Source organism: Sylvia atricapilla, chromosome 5 (assembly GCF_009819655.1).
Source record: "Sylvia atricapilla isolate bSylAtr1 chromosome 5, bSylAtr1.pri, whole genome shotgun sequence".
Classification (NCBI taxonomy): Eukaryota; Metazoa; Chordata; class Aves; order Passeriformes; family Sylviidae; genus Sylvia; species Sylvia atricapilla.
In genome coordinates, this window is record NC_089144.1 from 45,045,294 (window position 1) to 45,064,836 (window position 19,543).

Consider the following 19,543-nt stretch of genomic DNA (forward strand, 5'->3'; position numbering starts at 1 on the left):
CATTAAATTGTTCTTCTCTGGAAGTAACAGTCGAGATAATAAGAAAAAGATTGAGTTGCTTAGCATAACAAATTTAATGAAAGATTATAGAACTTGCCTGTTTGTTTATTTTAATTTATTTTTGCAGGTACTATCCATATTTACACCATATGCAGACATTTGATGGTGATGGGTCAGTCTGCTAAGGTATGGCAAAATACAAAGGATTGTAAAATTTGCAGAAGTTTAGAAAATGCACCTTTGTTTTGCATAACATCTTACCCTAACTCTTCTACTTTGCTGGCATTGCCAATAGTAGTACTTTGATACAAGGAAATAAAATGTCTGTATTTCAAAGTGGTTGATTTCTAAGCCCTCATGCTTTCCTGAGTCTGCTCCTTCCTCAGCTGTGGAATGGAGCCCAGTGAAATGTCTTGTTGGATATTGAGATGCCATATGTTATGCTGTTTGAGAGGATTCCAGGCGCTTTGTTTTGGACTTCTATATATGTTCAAGAATTGGTCTTTTGTTTCTTAAATTGTGGAAATGTGCTGACACCTGGTGGCTAGAGTTTTAGTTGTGAATACTTGCTAAAAATAACTTCGCCTTTCTCCACCACCTTTTTTTTTTCCTGAATGTAGTTATTGTTTTTCTTAGCTTTACTCTTTTCTCCTAAAACTTGAACAGGATTTGAATCAGCCTTAATACGATATATTTTCTTATGTGTTTTAATAATCTTTAAATGAGCAAGAAAGATTTTTTTATCTGTGAACATCTATTAAAAACAGAAGTGATTTAGCACCTGCTTTAGCATACTCAAGTTTCCACTATACAGGAAATAGAGGAATTGATCGTGAGTATTTCCGATTCTTGAAATTCAGACTAAAAGAAAATTTGTATATTGGCTTAATTTAGGACAAAGGTTGTGCACATTTTATGTACCTCAGGGAACAGCTGACCTGAAGAAAATACTAAGAGGAAGATACAGATACTGTTCATTTAATTGAAAAAGACAGATTATTAAAATTAGACTTCTGCAACGATTATGTTGCCCTGCAAGTTAGGAGCCAAGAGTTCCGTGGATATAAATTAATCTAAGGACAGATTTTCACTGCAAAAGACAAACTCCATTGCATCCCAGATAAGCTTGCTGATTCTATTGAAAACTGATCACTAGAGCTGCCAGAAAAAGGAGGGATAACTCTCAAGATAAGAGCAGATGACAGAGGAGGGCAGGATCTTTGCCTGGTGGCAAGACTGTAGTGAACCAGAGTGGTTAAGGTAGCTTGGAGGCTAAAATAGTGCTTGACCACAGTTTAAGATGGAAAAAACCCAATAATATGCTGGTGGAATGCTTTTTAGTCAATGAAACATGTTAAAAATTAATACAATTTCTGTGATTTTTTTCTCCCATTTCAATTTGTCCTACCACGAGAGTAGAAGTCTTTGTATCTGTCCTTTAGTATTAGGGAGCGTATTTATGTAGGTTAAAATGCATTCATTTTGAAATTAGATTTCTTCAATACAGGTCCTGGAATACTTACTGTGGGCCAGTATATGTATGGAATCATCCATCCCACTCTTATCTGTGCATTATTTGACATGGAGAGCCACCCTATATACGGCAGTTTCTCAGTGTTATTTTGATTGTCAAGCCGGCATTCATGGAGAGGTATCCTGATTTACCTTATGTAGCATTTCATATGCAATCAAATGGGAAATGTTCAATTAAATATTCCTACTTATTATCAGATCATACGTATTTAGAGTTCTGTCCATATTCCAAAATTTTACTGCAAATTGGAGATGGGTTTCCACATGTAAATGCGTAATCAACTCAAATGCAATAGTACTTTGTAATATATTCACAGTCACAGACTTCTAGCATTAAACACTGGCCAGGTCCCATGCATCTATACAAAAGGTATTTTGGAAAGGTTTTGTTGTCCTTTCAATTGCTCAGGACCTGATTTTCATTGCAGCTCTTTGCAGTTGTATAAGTTCAGGAATGATATCTCAAATTAGATATCAACATACAGGATATGAACACAGAGTATATATATATATATATATGTATTTTTTTTAAATTCTTTGGACAGATATTTGCTCGCCGTGGTTTAATTAAAATTGATGAACTGAAGCAATTAGAAGATATCAGTCCTTCTCTGGAACATACAGAGACAGAAAAGATTTTTAGAGAGGCCACTCTAAAGGTATCATCCAGCAAGTCATTATAAAAACTTAGAGTAGTTATGATCTCTATGAACAGAACACATAGCATAGATATTGACTTACTTTTTCCTTTGTGCCAGATGTCAGTAATGATTTTCAAGAGAGCAGTATATGAATCCAGAAGAAAGTCAAACAACTTTCGACATGAGGCAAAAGTTAACCCGAGAAAAGCAGTAAATGTAAGTCTGACATTTCATATAATCTTTCTCTTCCTTTACTATTGTCATGTAATGAAACTGTGATATAATTCTTCTAAATATACATGGTGCTACACACAAGCAGAAAGTTTTATATTTTTGATTTCATAATGAACAGAATTTATTAACAAAATGCAGAACAAGCTTGAAAGTAGGGAAGAATTATTACTTTCAAAAATTATCAGGAGAGATCTGCATGGCTCTAAACTGCATGGCCCTAATACTCTCCCTCATAGTTTCTATTGTACTATATTTGAAGTAAAATAGCATGCAGCAGTGTGTCTGGTTGCTATGAAATGATTAGTCTTCCTAAGTACTGTACCTGCTTAGCATGAGGCTTTACTATGCCTTTGAAGCATGACATTAATAACAGCAATATATTTTACAGTATGTTATTTTCTGTTTTGAACATGTACTTACTTTCTGATGGAGAAATGTTTCGGAAAACATCTTGCTTCATTTTAAGTCGATTTAGATGTCACGAGGCTTAAATTACCTTTTCCTACTTAGTTGTCATGGCCTCGCACCACTACTGAGCGGCTGCTGGTGGAAATGTTTGATGGTGCTGCAGCTCAGTTCCTTGCCATCCTGGAAGCACTGTCTGATAGTAACAGGAATCTATTGCCCCCTCATCCTCCTGATGAAACTGAAATGCATGATGTCACTTCTGAGCTTTTTTCTGCAGGCCTAGAAATCCTCTCAGGTAACAGCTTAAAGAAGCAAGAGCATCCATGTTATTTTGGTTTCTTTTTCTATAAAAAAAAAAAGAAAAAGAATGTGCTTGAAGGGCACATTAATTAAATTAATTATATTTAATTTATAACTATAGCACCCATAAAAGCAGGTATTCTTTCTTATCTTTGCATAATAGAGGATAAAAATCTGGGTTGATCTCCATGATTTATTATAATCAGTAAAAATCTGCTGCAGTTTATGCATCTATTTTCTAAGTAAACTGGAGTTCACTTTCTTTGCAGCAGCCTTTACAGTCTTTGCTGTGCCATATATTTATAGCTATATTTATGTTGTAAACACACCAGTGTTTTCACTATTGCTGAGCAGTTCTTGCACAGCCTCAAGACTCACTCTCCAACCCTCTTCTTCCCAAAGGCTGTTAGGTTGGGGGTGGGCAGGAGGCTGGGAGAGGACGTAGCTGGCATAGCTGACCTGGACTCACCAGACAGCTAATCCACACCAAAACATATCCAGTTCAGCAGCAACACATGTGGCCAGGGGGGAGGATGGGGGGATTTCCCAAGCAACAGCTACTCATTCTAAAGCCTTGCTTGCTAGAAGCAAGTGACTGGTGACTGGTGTCTGCCCACATATGGGAAATAGTGAATAAATTCCCTTTTCTACTTTGTTTGCAGTCACAGCTTTATTTTCTTATTTTATTTGGATTATCCAAACCATGAGACCATGAGCTTTCCATCATATTTTTTCTCCCTGTCCTGTTGTGAGGCATGACTGAGAGAGCAGCTGGATGGGGACTGGGAAGCAAAACAAGGTCAAAATACTGTGGTGTTTGATGTAGTCTATTTTTCAAAAAACATCCATTCAAAATTAGGTGTAAAAACTTGAGAAAAAGATTGGACTTTATGCTTCCTTCCACACTTTTTTTTTTTTTTTTTTTTTTTTCCCCTGGGCTCTGGGCTGAATGTAGTCATGGGTATAGAGGTATTTTGTCAGTGAAAGGTTATGAAGAGACTAAGTGTACTTCAGAATGATATTTTTCTTCGTATGATTACTGGCAAATTAGAACATTGACTGATTATATAATAGATTATAAATTGATTTTATAAGTTGTCTATGTTGAAGGTGGAGAGAGCAATGGCACCAATCATTTTGGTATAATTAATCCATCATCTACTCTTCTGCAGTTGATGCTAACAGGTAAGCTAGCTTTGAATTTCAAAGGATTTTCTTACCCAGGGATGTAAATGCTCAGTGGGCAGAATTAATTTTCACATTAGTAACAGTTCTATAAATAAAAGAGTGTGCAAAATAGCATCCTCTTCAAGTGGTTCTGTAAAGGGCCAAGAGCTGGACTTTGGTGATCAAGCTTGTGAGTCCCTTCCAACTCATGACAGTGACTGTGGCATATTGTTAAGATTGCAGAATACTGCTGAAAACAGTTTTAGGTAAACACTTGCTGAGAGTTCCAAGGACCAGAAAGTCTATTTTCTGCCTCACTGTGTCTGGATAAACTTGAAAAGTGAGAAAATAGGCTCTCTATGTGTATATGAATATTTTCTGACACAGTAATGAGAAATGTTTACCTGTCTTGAAAGAAATTTTATGTGTTTCTATGAAATTTTTAAACCAAATTTTGGATAGCGAGAGTCTTTACAGGATGATAAGCTCTTCCTGCAACACCGAGGTCTAGATCCTTGGTATTCTCTACAGGTAAGTGAATATCAGTAATTGTAAAGCCTCTTTTGAATGTAACAGGACACTGTGATATAGTTAAGTGGGCATGGTGGTATTTGTTTATTTGTTTAATGTTTGGTTTTATGATCTTGGAGATCTTTTCAAACCTTTATGATTCTATGGTTGCACATCCATCATTAAGGCAGTCTGTGAGCACAGACATTACTGTGAAAAAATAAAGCTATTGTTTCTTGTAAAGTTATTAAAATATCCTTCAAGATTATGCTGACTGTTCAAAAACATTTGAAGATTATCTTTGTATTTATCAATACCCAAATTATGAAAATAAATTAAATTAAACTTTCAGTAAATTTCTGAATGTATATATATAAAACAAAGAAAATATTTTTGTCATCACTGCAGGAGAAAAAGGGGTGTCTGGAGATGCTGCTGTGAAATTTGTTAAATTAGCTTTCAGCTATGAAGAGTGGGACATATTTTATTCTGCTCTTGAATTTGTTGATAATTTTCTTCAGGTAAACTTGATATAACTGAGATGTTCTTTATTTAGTCTTTTCATATGAGAGTAAGGAGTATTCAAAAAACATGTTTTAAAGACCAATTTTTATGGGTTTTCTTCCTCTCAATTAGACTCAAGATGACCCAACATGGATGAAAGCTGAAATAGAACTCAAACTTCTTGCATTGATGAAACCTTTAGTATTCCAAGGGAAAACTGAACATAGTTTTTCTATTAGTGATGGTAATCGCAAAGAAGCCAGAAGACTTCAGGGTTCTAAAAAGACAGAGACAATTAGAAGTGAGTGTTTTTCAGTTATAGTTGTGTTTAAAATTCAAATACTTTTGCAGCAAGAGGTTTTGTTGATTACTTAAAAACTATGTTATATAGTTCATGCAGTAGTCTATGACATAAAGTAGTAATTGAGAAATTGCCACCTATTTTTCCAGTTTTCATTTGTTAAAATATGACTTTATATGATTTCCCTTAAGTGGGAAATACATGATGTGTGTTAAACATGTGTCAAGTAAGCAAAGGTGCAAAATGATTGAATGTTTTCCAACAAGTTTTCGGGGAAAAAATGAAACAGATCTTTGAGTAGGTGTTTTTTTTTTTTTTGTACTTGTTCTTGTACTTAGTTTATGAAAAATATCTTTAAAATAAGCAAGAAAAACTTGTTAGAGCAACTGCAGTTTAATTCTGTGACAATCAAAAACCTGATTATATCTTGAAAACTTTCCTAAAAATAGAAATGCTCACTTTTCATAGAAGTGAATAAGCTTGGAATTATCTGTCCCACTCTGAATTTACTGTTTCTTAGACCATGCTATCTGCTGGCTTATATCTGTAATTCTGTTGAGTTAGAAATTTTCAAACATAGGTTTTAAATTAGATATAATGTCTTGCCTTTCCTTTCTCCCCCTTTTTAATAAATGTTGAATGTAGAGGAATCGTTAAAGCCTGAAGATCCTTTTCATGATCTTATGATTTTGGCAATGACGGTGTTTTCCTGTGTCTCCTCATCTGAGCAGGTAATAACAGAATTTGAGACATTTCTTCTCAATGTATCTCTTTATCTGTGATGAAGGCATATAATTGAAGATCAAAGCAATCAGTTGCATGACTACCAAACTGCAAGAACATAAAAAGTGAAAAAATGTGTTTATGAATGTTAACAGTTTTTGATTTAAAAAATGGTTTAATTTTTTTAAAATGCTCTGTAATCATTTACTTAAAAAATGTTTACTAGATATTAAATCTATTTGGAAGACCATAGGACTGATTGCATGTTTCAGCTAATCAAGGAGAGATCACATTTCTTTACATGTGTTAGATTTAGGTGGGCAAATATGCTCAGCTGTGGAAAACACTTCTGCAATATTTATAGAAATGGGGCAGTTACGCTAAGGAATGATAATGCCTTTTTAACTGCACCATGTCTGTAATTTAAGATAAATTCTCCCTGCAAAAAACTGAAACAAGCAGCAGCAACAACAAAACCAATGAGAGTGGGACTCTGTGCTGAAGTCTACACTGTTTATTTAATCCCATTATGTATCTGATGATTAATTCCCAGAATAACCACTTTTACTTGCTCAAACTGAGATTTCCCCTTAATGTGCTACTGAGAGGGGAAGATAGTTTGTGATCCAAAAGACTAATGAAAAATTTTCCTTTGAAAAAGCCTGTTCCAATAAGATGGCATATATCTTAACTGCAAAAAAAAAAAAAAAATTATATAATTTGAATATTGCCACAATTTGGATGTAACTGGAGCACACATATTTTTGGCTTTGGTGTAGTGTATTTACTCAAAGAATCTTGCCTGTGAGGTACCCCACAGATACCTTTAGATAGCATGATTTGTCAGTTTTTAATGTGATCCCTGTATGAGGGCAATTACCTGGATTTAAACTCTACTGGTTCTTCTAAACTTTCCTGCAAATCTTCTTGATCTTCTGTCCAGAGAAGAAAGTAAAATTTGCCCCTGATTGACAGAGCATGATGGTGAATTTACATGATATATAGCTGAGGCAATCTAGCCGCTTGCTGCCACCAAACCAGCAGCAAAAATAATTTTGATTTACGTTTTTTCCATTTTTTTCTGCGCCCAGTTCCATTATCAGTATCCTATAAATCTTATGCTAAGACATATATAAGAGTATAGATAGTGTGGATTTATCAGGTTTCACTGCACCTGTGATACTAGTTCTACTAATTCTACTATAACTGGTGATAAAGATGAGTACTGATCCTTATTCACTGTTCAGAATGTGTTTAACACATAAATGGACTCTATTGCCTTTTAAAATGTGTTAATTAGGAGGTTAAATGACTAGAGTTTTGAATTTGCTAATTATTCTCTTCACAAGATGCAGATAGGGTTTAACATTTCTTCCGCTTGTTAGATATTTCAGTCCAATTTTTTTTCTTCTGCTTCATTATCTCCTCAGATGCACCAGCAGCCCATGGTAGTACTCTGTCAAGCAAAATGAAACTATTAATTTAGATTTTCTTCTGCAAATATTTAAATACTTTAATAAAAATACAGTTTTTCCAGCATCTATTGATTTCAGTGTTATAGTTAATTTGCTCTCTCATGTAATTTTCACCTCACTGATTTCCTTGTCTGTGTTACTTTGAAGAGCTTGTCAATTAAAAAAAAACAAACGACCACAAATAAACTCCCCAAACCTCTAAACCCATTTATGTTGTTGAGAGAAGAAAAGTTTGGGTGGTCTACCAGAAATTATTTTTAAAAAGTATTTCTAAAGCTTTCAAAATGTTGTCATCCCTTCTAAGAAAGTGACATATTTTATTTAGTTGTGTTGAAAAATGTTTATGTACTGGGTTGTTTGTGTGTTTATATGCCTACCCATTTCCACAGTTATATTGTTTTTTCTTTCCAGAATGTCCATCCTGACAAAGAAATACTTTTTGATGTAGTAATGTGTTTGTGGCAGAAATGTAAAACGGAACTTCAGCAAATCCAAATGAGTGGAAGTGACTGCTTAGAATATATCCACAAACACCAAGCTTACCAAGTACTCTTCAGTATAATGTATTTCTCTTAATGTGAATGTGGTCTATTAAAGGCAGTGAAATATTGGTATCCAGTCTAAGTACCTTTCCTTATGGTAAAATGGAGATAAATCTTCTTCAAAAATATGAATTATATATACACTTTGAACACATTGTGCTCACATATGCCAGTATCAAAATACTCTCTTAGTCTTTTTGCAGTAAACTTAACCCACTGTGTGCCAGTGGGCCATTGTGGTAAGAAGCTAAATTAGTGAAAATATTTGGGCAGCATGTAAGAAGAATTTGAGATGTTGTGGCAGAAAATATCAATGTATTTCAAGAAAGCTCTCTAGGTAATTTGAACAAAGGGGCAAAAACCTTACAAGGGAGATGGGAGTCAATAGTAGAATAGCCCACTGGACAATTCAGCCCACTGGACAAAGTCACAGCCTTACCTTGAATTTGTGCTGTGGCTGAGAGGCTCTTGGTGAAATGGGCTCTCTGGGCTGCCAGTTGGTGCTAAGCAACCACTTTCTGGAGGAGTTAATTTTGTGACCCTATATAGTAAAATTGTTCAGAGGTTCCCCAAGAGGTTGGGTACAGTTATTTTCCTATGTATGTACAACAGTAGCATTTGGGTCTCTTTTATTCTGAGTTTAAGTAGGAATATATGGAGATAAATGAGAGGCGTGTAATCAAATCTACTGGAAGGCTTACTGCCCTAGAGCAAGGTACAACAGTTATGGCTGTAGAAAATTCATAAAACTTTCCAAAAGGAATGGCAGGAATAATAATGTACTAAAATAAAAAAAAAAGTCTGCTATCTGAAGAAACAGAGGCTATGGAGCAGTGTAAATTCAGCATCTTAGTCTGGTAGCATTTAAAGAAAGAAGCAGCCAGATCAAGGAAAGGAGTTGTGTGCATGCTTGTGAGTATTTTTAAACAGATTTGAGTGCAAAATGCTACCTCTATAATACATAAATGTCCTCCAAAAATTTGATTTGTCTCTGTCTTGACTCTTTTTCTCCCCTGTTCTCTCATTTTTAGTGGGTTCATATACTCTGGATAATGAATGAAATAATTGTGAAGAGCAACATAGCAGACACTAATGTTATGTTTGCAGAGATAACCTTATGTCTAGCTGCAATACTGGAAAATGTAGCTGGTTCTACAAGACAATCTAAGGAAAAAGAAGGTAAAGCTTTCAAGAAAAAAAGAGTTTTCATTCAATAATGACTTTTAAGGTTGGAACTTTTCTGAGCTGAAAACTAACATACATATTCAAAAATATTGTAAAGAGAGTGTTGAGAGTAGGACAGTGTTTTTCACAAAAAAATTCACTCATTATTGGAGCTAATGGAACCTGTTTTTCCAAGGATTCATGATTTCTTTCCTTTCATTTCCTGTTTGACTGAAGCAACCCCATTTTGAATTACATCTCTTATTACTCACTCTCCTCAGAGGTCTTCTACATGTCTCTTAGCCCCTTCAAGAGTAGCCTCAGGTCATTGCTATGTTCTCTGAATATGGGCTAAGTAAAAGGCAGTATGTGCTCTGGCTCATTTGGAGCCTTCAAGTGCTGGTTGATTAGTTGCAGGCCAAACAAAAGGGGAAAGTATTGAGGTCATATGTTGCTTCAAGTTTGCTTGTTTTTCACTTTTTGCATTTTGTTCTCACGCAGCTTCAAGTAAACTATGTATATTATTAGAATTGTTTACATTCTTCCTCTCTAGGAGGAGAATGATGATTGATGGTGATGGTCACCAACGAGGTCGAAGAAGTGGCTACCTGTGTAGCCAATCTTGGCCTGTCTGTAAATTTGCATATATATGGAGTCAGAAAAATAAAGTAGAAGCTTTCCTGCTTGACCTCCTGCTGGCCTGCGTCATCCTTTCGTGCTCCTAACAGCAGCCGCAAGTGTGACCCTCCATCACAGTCATACTGAAGCTTTTGCATTTATTGGGTCATCAGTTTGGTTTTCTCCTCTGCATATTCTAGATTTTTGTATAGTAATTCAATTGTTCTTGAAGTTGAACTTGGCTGACATTATTGGGATATGCTGTCACAATCACACTAAACAAATTTCCTTCCAAAACCTTACTAATGCTGTAAAATATGAATATTCAGACATACTTTAGAAGCTCTCTGTTGTATATTTTGGAATATGAATCATAATTCTCATAAATACCTTATAGTAACTAGACAGTAAATGTTAAGGATCTTATTAGACCATATCTAGAAACAGAGAGACATAATAATAGTTTTGCACTTCTGAAAACAAAAAAATCTTGGGAAATTGCTATTTTTTATTAAGGTATAGTAGGTATTGTTTTTGATGGTGTTATAAAAATCATAATGTTCTCAGGGAGACTAAATGAGTCCTCACTGTAGCATCCCTTCTTTTTCATTCAGTTTAAATATGTCTTTTTTGGGGAAAAAAAGCTGAATACATAGGAGCTATTGGTCAAAACAGGTTGACAGTCAAGCATATGCTGGTGCTGAAAAGAACCTATTTACAGAGTGAATACAAATTTTCTTTTCTATGAGGAAGAGACAATGAACAAAGAAAAAACAAGCATGCCCAAGTAGCACAAGGAGTGACTAGAAGGTTGTTCGTCTCAAAGGAAAAAAAAAATATTTCAGCAAAGAAATTAAATTAGAGGGTTTAACCAATAAGTAAAAAATTGTTTTTCCTTGTTTTGAAGAGGGAAACATAAGTTTGGATGCATTCTTCATAAATGAAAGTAATTTAAACAATCAAAGCACACATTTAGAATGAAAATGAAATAGTATCTATCATAATAATGACCTATTCTTAAAAATCTCCTATAAGTGAAATTAACTGTGAATTAGATAATAATAGGTTTGAATTTATTTCAAAATGGAGAATTGATAAAAATGCTACAAAAATATGAGGAACTACAGAATGAGTCCTTGTTTCATTAGCTTGGAAATGACGTGGCTATGAAATATATGGTACCTTTAAAATGTCACATAATTGGATAATAATATCCTGTATTAGTACAACTGTACATACATCAGTTTGTGTCTAGGCCCTGGAAAGCTCTTCAAGAAACAGTATCATTACCTTTCATAGTCAAATGAAGAAGAGAATTATTGCCAGACTCCAAAGTTTGTAGTAGAGTTGATCAAATGGTACTAAAATTCTCTGGATTTATTTGATTTTCACTTCTGCTTTTCTTCCTATGTAAAAGGAGGAAGTGCATCTCTTTCGCAAGACGAAACCTTTGATATGCCTGAAATATTGATGGTAATGTCCAATTTATCTTCACTGATACATTGATTTTGAATAGAATAAGAATACTTCTGCTTGAAGCTTTTCATATGGTTTTGTATTTGTATTATGCCAATTTGTAGTACCAGCCTTAAATGGTGTAAAGGCACATTTTATTAAGATGGTAGAAATTTTAGTCCTTGCTTAATTTAGGAAAATATTTTGCGTTGTGTTTTTGCTTCCTTCTTTTTGTAAGGATCATGTGGAATAGATGAAACATCCTGAGTGTCCTTGCTTTGTTCAGCGCTCTGCAGAATTGTCCAGTCAAATGACTTACAAAAATGTGTTAAGGATGAATGATATACGTTAGCTAGCCTGAGGATTCAGGAGTGTTGTCAGTCATATGTCTTATTGCTTATACATATGGAAAAGTTTTAGTTCAGTGACAGTCTACATAAAGGTGGTGTTTCACGAAAAAACTGTTTTCTTAGTAGTGTTTAATGGAATATTGAAAAACTGCTAATACTATATTTTCAATTTAAGTCTTCAAGTTCGATTTCATTCTGCTATAAGCTACCTCTGAGTAATTTTTTTTTGAGCTGAAGGAAGATCAGTCCTACTTGAAATTTAAAACATTCATATTACATATATTAAATTCTTATATCTACATTATGTATTAGCATATTAGCATATTAGTATATTAGCATATTAGTATATTAGTATATTAGTATGGAGAGCAGTGACTATGTAGAGATTATCTGACAGTTTTAAACTTGAACAGCTAAAAAGAAAAGCTCATTACTTTTGATAGTCTATTGTCTGTAAAAATTAGTTTTTTATGTTATCTGAGGAAATGTGTTTATATGGGTTTTCATTTCAGAAAACACCTACAGAACAATTACAAATTGCTTATGAAATTCTTGAAAAAGCAATTAATGACATGAACACATCTCGATTAATGACCCTTTCACCAGATGGAAGGTCGATATTTGACAACTGCTGTACAAAGGTATAGTTTATGAAAAGCTACTCTGCAACAAAATCTATCAGAAATATTTCGTATTTTGATGACACAGACATAGTATTTTCTTCATACTTAGAAATCTTAGCACTATCAAATATACCTCATCTTTCTGGCCCACATAAGAAGAGAATAGAAAAATATATCTCTGTGTATTAGTGTTGTGGTTTAACCCCAGCTGGCAACTGAGCCCCATATAGCTGCTTACCTCACAGTGTCTGGGGGCAAAGGTAAAAGGCAGAAAACTCGTGGGTTGAGATAAGGACAGTTTAATGGGGGAAGCAACAGCTGTGCACACAGGCAAAGCAAAACAAGGAGTTAATTCACCACTTCCCACGGGCAGGCAGGTGTTCAGCCAGCTCCAGGAGTCCCCATCACATGTAGCATGGGTGACTTCGGAAGACAAATGCCATTGCTTGAACATCCATCCCTTCTTCCTTCCCTGAGGTTTAAAAATTGACTGTGATGTGGTATGGGCAGGAATATCCTTTTGGTCAGTGGGATCCCCATGCCGTGGTTGTGCCTCGTCCTCATCTGCCTCCTTTCTGGTGGGGTGGTGTGAGAAGCAGTGCTGTCACAGCCTTGATGCTCTGTGAGCACTGCTTATCAGTAATGAAGACATTACTGGCATTATCAACACTATTATTTCCAGCACAAATCCAAACCACTGCTCCATACAAGCTACTATAAAGGCTACTATGAAGAAAACTAACTCTGCCTAAGCCAAAGCCAGCGCAAGTTGAAAGAGCATTTCTCTCTTTCCATAATAAACTATGAACCTCTCTAGGCTTTCTTTATTATTTTCTTCTTAAATAATTATAATATATAGATTTCTTGTGTAAAATAAGAACAGAAATCTTGTTTATATTTATTGCTTGCAACTGTTTATTATTAAAATCAATTTTTGTTCTTGATGCAAAATAGACAGATTTTCTGAATATTTTCATTCTATATCAATCTGATATTTGTTTTGTGCATTGGTAACAGTAAAAGATCGTTTTTGCATTTTGTTTTTATTATTGATCCAGTTTTCTATTGATTCTCAAGTTTTGTCTAGTTCTCTTTGTCCATTATCCATGTCTGGTCACTCTCCTTCTTTCCATGCATTCTTGATTGACTGCATATTACACAAATATGAGAAATTTCAGTGTTGGTGAGTTTATTGAATTAATATCAATGGCAAGAAAAATGCAGTAAGCTAAGTAGTGGAAGTTTGTATTTGCTTAATTATCACTTCCTATTTATTAGGTGGACTCAAATGGTCAGAATTTGAATTCTGTTTTGGGATGTGGTGATGGTAAAACAGGAACAGATAATGGTTTTGTAACAGATTTACACTTGGAGCTCATTCAGGCCCAACATCGAGTAGCTGTGAAACTTCTTAAAATTACACAAGGTAAGTTTCAGTAAAGTTAAATAATCTTCCTAACTTGATTAGTGTCTTTTTGCTAATATATTATGTACTACTAAGAAATAAAGGAATGCTTTCTGGAGAGGAGCTGATGTTGGGCAGTTTGTATGCCACATTTAGACTGAAATAATGTACTGAATTTGCGGAATTTAGATTTACATGATACTAGTCTCCAACCTCTACTCAACCAACGGGACTTTGCTGCAACTAATGCATTACATTCCTAGACGGTTGTTGTATTTTAGTTATAATATTAAATTTTACAATGCCACTAAAGAAATATTGGGGGATGTTCTGCAAATTTTTTTTCTGTAATGCTAATGTTCTGTCTGGAGAATGTCTTAAATATTTTATTCAGTGCTCTTGGAAATTTGAACTTCTACTCCCATGTAATTGCCTCTGTATCTTTCTGGTTAGCAGATACTCTACTCTTGCCAAATGGCTTCTGAAAAAAACTCAGCTTGTTCTCTCATTCTTAGTATTGTTTTGGTATTTTTAAATTAAAACATAGTATTAATCTGATGCTGCAGAGCTACACTGTGCCCTGCTCCCTATGATCAAATGAAACCTCTCTTTTTCTGTGGTATTAATAGAACAACTAAAGATGTTAGGTAGGAGGGTGGGATTTTTTTAGTAGTGTGATCTGTACAAGAATTTCTACTTGAACCAAAGAAAAGCATGTGAGATGGACAGAGCTTTACTATAAAACTATGTATTAACCTCTCACTCAATTTTTTTGCAATAGCACTATCAAAATAACTCAGTATTACCTTCCTACACAGGTGCTCATGTTGTTAACAGAAGTCTTAAGTCTAGTAAGTCCCATGAGAAGGGTATTGAAGATTTTCAGTGTTTATCAGGTAAGCCTTATTAAATAAGATTTTAGAAGTATAAGAAATGATTGCCACTGTTTTATAAATGTCTTAAAATATCTGTTTTATAGAGGAACTTATAATGAAAAAAATTAAAAGGAATAAGCTATCCAGAGCAATCTTTTTGATGCAAAAGGCTGCACAGAAGTTTCCTGAGGAGTTAACTACTACTTCCCAAAGGCAGCTGCTGGAGGTAATAAGAAAAACCTTATGATAGAATTTCTTTACCATTAGCACAGCCACTTCTTATAAGAACAAGGAAAACGGAAGGAACTTGAGGGCGATTGTGTGTTTTTAATTTCTATTGTCAATTTTTTTTTCCTGAGAAGTTTCAAAGAATAAAGTGACCTTAAAACAAGGAAGAGCACATCCCCAAATTTTGTGCATGTATGCAAATTTCAGGAAACCCGAGAGAAGATGAAATCTTTCCTACTACACTTTATCTCCTGGAATTTGCAGTTAAGAACCTGTATTTTGCCAAAACGTCCTTCAGGTTTTCTTACTGTAACCTTCAACATTGTTCTGTTTCAAAGATTGCCAAGATCTTCTTAGAATACTTTAGCTGGTGATGATGGCATGGACTTTATTTCACTCTTTCTAAAAAAACAGTTGAGATATTGGGATTTTGGAATCTATAGGAGCTAAAAGCACAGTCTTCCTGGGCTCATTTCAGTATCTTGAAATCAATGAGAGTATTTCCACTGACCTTTGTGTCAGCATCTGTCCATGAAAATTGACTGCTCATCAACAGGGCTTGAAATTTCTTTACAGCCTATACAACAGATAACAGAATCCGTAATTTTCACTATATAGTATATGAAAGGGTATTTTAAACAAGAAGTTACTAGAAATTGTTTTTTTTTTAAGTGCCACAAATTTAGAAGCATTATAAGTAATACACATATTTATTACATCAGATGCAAAAACTGGATCAGAAAATGCATACATTAAAAATATCTCTCATATATTTGTAAAATATATGTTACTTATAATTATCAGATCAGATGTTGTGATGTGGTATAAAAGTTGTAACTGTAGTCACCAGTGAAGACTTACAAGCAATTTCCAAGAAATATCTGGTTATCCCAAACAAACATTTACCAAGCTCTTACACTGAGCTTCACTACATTTTGCTTCTGTGCACTTTTCACCAAGAAAGATGTGGATAAAAAAATATAATATATCTGCAGGTAGTTGCCAGAAAATATCAGAATTCATTTTGTCTGGACGAATTTATTATGGTCCCTTGTGATATCTGTTTTATGATGAAATATTTAATTATATGCTCAATTAATTTTCCTGCTTGAGGTGGATGGTGCTCAACAAACAGCAAATCCATACTTTTGTTTTCATACTTTTGCTTTTTTATGGTAGTTTTATATAGAATTACTTGCACTTTCTGTTTTTTTCTCCTGTAGTCAGCACAATATGCTACAAATTTGTTTTTATTATGTAGCAGAATAGGCAAAATAGGAAGCAGTTTATTTTATTTTGAGAAGCATACAAATAATCATTTCTCATGCAGTAAACAACTGAGTAGATATGGAGGCTTCTGAGTCATATATGTTTACTCAATTACATCAAACTGCTTAACGAGCTGCTGTGCATTTCTATTATTTCTTTCACAGTTGTTTAATCCTTTCTTCCTGTCCTAAATGTGTAGTTGGACATCTGAATTTTTACAGAATGGGATATACTGGTAGTCCTCATTGACCAGCTGTAAAATTGAACTAATGTGGTTAAGTTAATACCATGATGCACGTCTGTGAAAGAGGCAGGGATAAAATGTGTTTTATCACAGGTCAAGCATCTGGATTTTTTTATGGTTGCATTTGGCTTCCTCAATCACAAGATTAGTCTTGCTCATCTTGCAACATTGCCACATTTATTATCTTGCAAATTCTACAATTACTGAAGTACAGGTCATGCACTCACACCACTCAGTCACAACACCATCTTTATTCAACCTGGGAGCATTTCCACCCTTACGCTAATCAGAAATATGTCCTCAGACAACAATGAGTCCATGATATTTTTAATTAAGAGTAATTCTCATAACTTTTTTATTAATAATTTTAATAAAAGTTGTATCATAGGACTGCATACCATGGAGAAGTATAGTTTTTAAGGAAGCAATGAAGCTTCAAACTACTGATTGCAAAACTTGAATGTTTGAGTGATGAAAAGAGTCACTCCATATCTTGTTCTTTATCTTATATCCTTCTGGTAATGTGTCCCACTAGGGTGGATGCAACCCTAATCTAAAGGGCGAGGGAATGGGGTGGAGTGGTAGGGCTGTGAAAATTATTAGCTTTGCAAAAGTCTCTATTAAATCTTAGCTCCCTGTTTCACTCATTTCACCATAAACCTGTAATCTTTTCATAGTTTTTGGACATGAGATTCCAGGCTTACTCAGTCTGTGAGCGGACCCACTATGATGTAGTCTTCTAAATGTATGAGAACCCAAACAAGGAACTGTTAAGGTGCAAGATTATAGGATTGTCACTGAATTACCAAAAACGTGGAATTTTTTTTTTTATTTTATCTTTCAGACTTAGCTCAAATCCTTGGTCCAGTGTAGGGTACTGAAAGTCTTCAAATAGAATTTCTAGTTGTAGGAATATGTCATTTCTTGTTTCGACACAAAATGTATCCTTGTTCATTTCTATGAGTTGACCTTTTTGGCTTTGATAGGAATGAACAGCTGCCACAAGTAAAGATACAGAAGTGCTAAGTTCTTAATATTAGATTTCCACATTAAGTTTATCTTGAACTGGCAGTGAAATCAAGGTGAAGAAACCTACCAATCTGCTATTCAGTCAAATAAGAAAAAAGTGTAGCCTTGATCTCCAATCAAATGGTCACACAATCACTGTGTGCAGGGTGTTCCCACATCATTGACAGCTGACTGTCAGTCAGTTTTCAGCTATCCAGAGATAACCAAGGGAAAAATGGCGTAGCCCTACTTTTTCTGAACCCACATTCTACTTCTTTTTCTTAATTTGTAGACTTTATTTTTTCCCTCTGTTTCTGAAGTACAAAAAACTCAGTCTAACTACTTCTACAGCTCCTCTAGAAATTCCACAGATCAGGTTTCCAGCTCTCTCCTAAATAGGAGTTGATATTTTTTTTGTTTCTTGTTGGAGTTAATCACTGGCTGGCACTAATTGCTTATCCACATTAAATGTAAGCACTCTCTTTTTTCCTGTAGGTTCTTCCAAAATTGGATATGCTTCTTTCATAGGTAACCTGGCATTCTCTAATTCTGAAATTTATCTGTGTATATAGGCTTACACAAAGTATCATTTATCCTCATTTAGGATGTAGGATAATATGAAAAAGCTCCTGAAAGTTTTCTAAATAGAAGTGAATTTTTCTATAACAATTTGAAAATAATGTATAAAATTTAAATCTAATTGTTATATTTTAATAGTTTTCTCTTTTGTTTTTATTTCAATCATAGGAAGCACTAACTTTAATTGAGCAGGTTGAAGCTGAACAAAGTGCATTGTATCGCAGTCTCAAAGAAGCTATGAGCAGCAAGAAAAAAAGCAGGACTCCTCCTCCTCCTCTGTTACTTTCTAGATCACATTGCTCCATGACATTTAAACCAGCCCCGTTTGATTCAGATATTCAGGTAATATTTTTCATGATGACTACATAAGAAACAACTAAACCATAAACAAGAGAAAAAGTTGTTTCAACAGTGCTATACCAAAACATTTTTCTTTGCTCCTCAGAGGATTGTGCTATTATGACTTAATTAAGCATCCCTTTTTTTTCCTCTGTGAGTCAGTTTTCCTCTGTGACTCACTGTTTTGATCTTCACATTTGCATGAGACTTTCTTAATCTCATGCATTTTGTCCCTTGGTGCTTCTGTTGTCTAATACTTATTTTTTCCACTTATCAAAAGCTAATTTTCTTGCTTAGGCGTTGACATACTCCTAGTTACCCTCTGAAGAGAGGCAAGACTGTGGCATCATGGGATGCCAAAAGTACCACACCAAAGTCTGTTAATGAAGTGTTGAAGTGACATAGTTCACGTGAAAAGAATCCACTTTCTGTTGAACATGAAAAGTCACGGGATTCTGTGGATCATGAGGAGTATTAGGAGAGGTCTCTTGTCCAACCTTCTGCGCAAAGTAGGGTTGGTTGTGTGACTAAACCAGTTTGCTCAGAGCTTTATTCAGTCACTTCTGGAAATTTCCAAGAAGGGAGCTCTGGAAAGTGTGTTCCAACTGGGCAATGTGTTCATAGAAAACTTTTTTCCTCATGTACAGTTGGAGTCTCCCTTGCTCGATTTATGTCTATTGTTTTTCCTTCTCCTACCATGCACTAATGCAAAGAGTAAATGGAATCTACTCCTCTCCCTTCCTCTGCTAATCAAGGAATTTTATCACAGAGGCCAGTCATGGTGGTCAGCCATGATTTGCCCTTGGTAAATCCCTTCTAAATCACCTTATTCTCCTTCCCTCGTCCAGGAAGGATTCAAACAGGCTGAAGGATGAAAAATAAACTGTCTGCAGCTTTCTTGAGTGAGAAATTTTCATAGTGATTTTGCAAGCTTCTTCAAAATAATCATGTGTATACACCCAGTAGAAACTCAAATCTTATTAATAGTGATAAGAATGTTTCTATGAACAGTTGTTTCATAACCTGCACTTTTATTGCAGGTTTATTA

General features: G+C 34.8%; 1 protein-coding gene across 1 annotated transcript in view; it reads left to right on the forward strand.

Annotated features, from left to right (window-relative positions):
* CFAP54 (cilia and flagella associated protein 54) overlaps window positions 1-19,543 on the forward strand; it is a 105,713-nt gene that overhangs the window by 13,406 nt on the left and 72,764 nt on the right. The window contains 17 exon segments of the mRNA XM_066319327.1: window positions 128-186; window positions 1,508-1,651; window positions 2,079-2,192; window positions 2,292-2,390; window positions 2,919-3,111; window positions 4,227-4,301; window positions 5,202-5,314; window positions 5,430-5,598; window positions 6,244-6,329; window positions 8,208-8,342; window positions 9,370-9,517; window positions 11,538-11,593; window positions 12,438-12,566; window positions 13,827-13,974; window positions 14,772-14,849; window positions 14,933-15,054; window positions 18,325-18,498. Coding sequence (XP_066175424.1) covers window positions 128-186; window positions 1,508-1,651; window positions 2,079-2,192; window positions 2,292-2,390; window positions 2,919-3,111; window positions 4,227-4,301; window positions 5,202-5,314; window positions 5,430-5,598; window positions 6,244-6,329; window positions 8,208-8,342; window positions 9,370-9,517; window positions 11,538-11,593; window positions 12,438-12,566; window positions 13,827-13,974; window positions 14,772-14,849; window positions 14,933-15,054; window positions 18,325-18,498 — 2,042 coding nt within the window.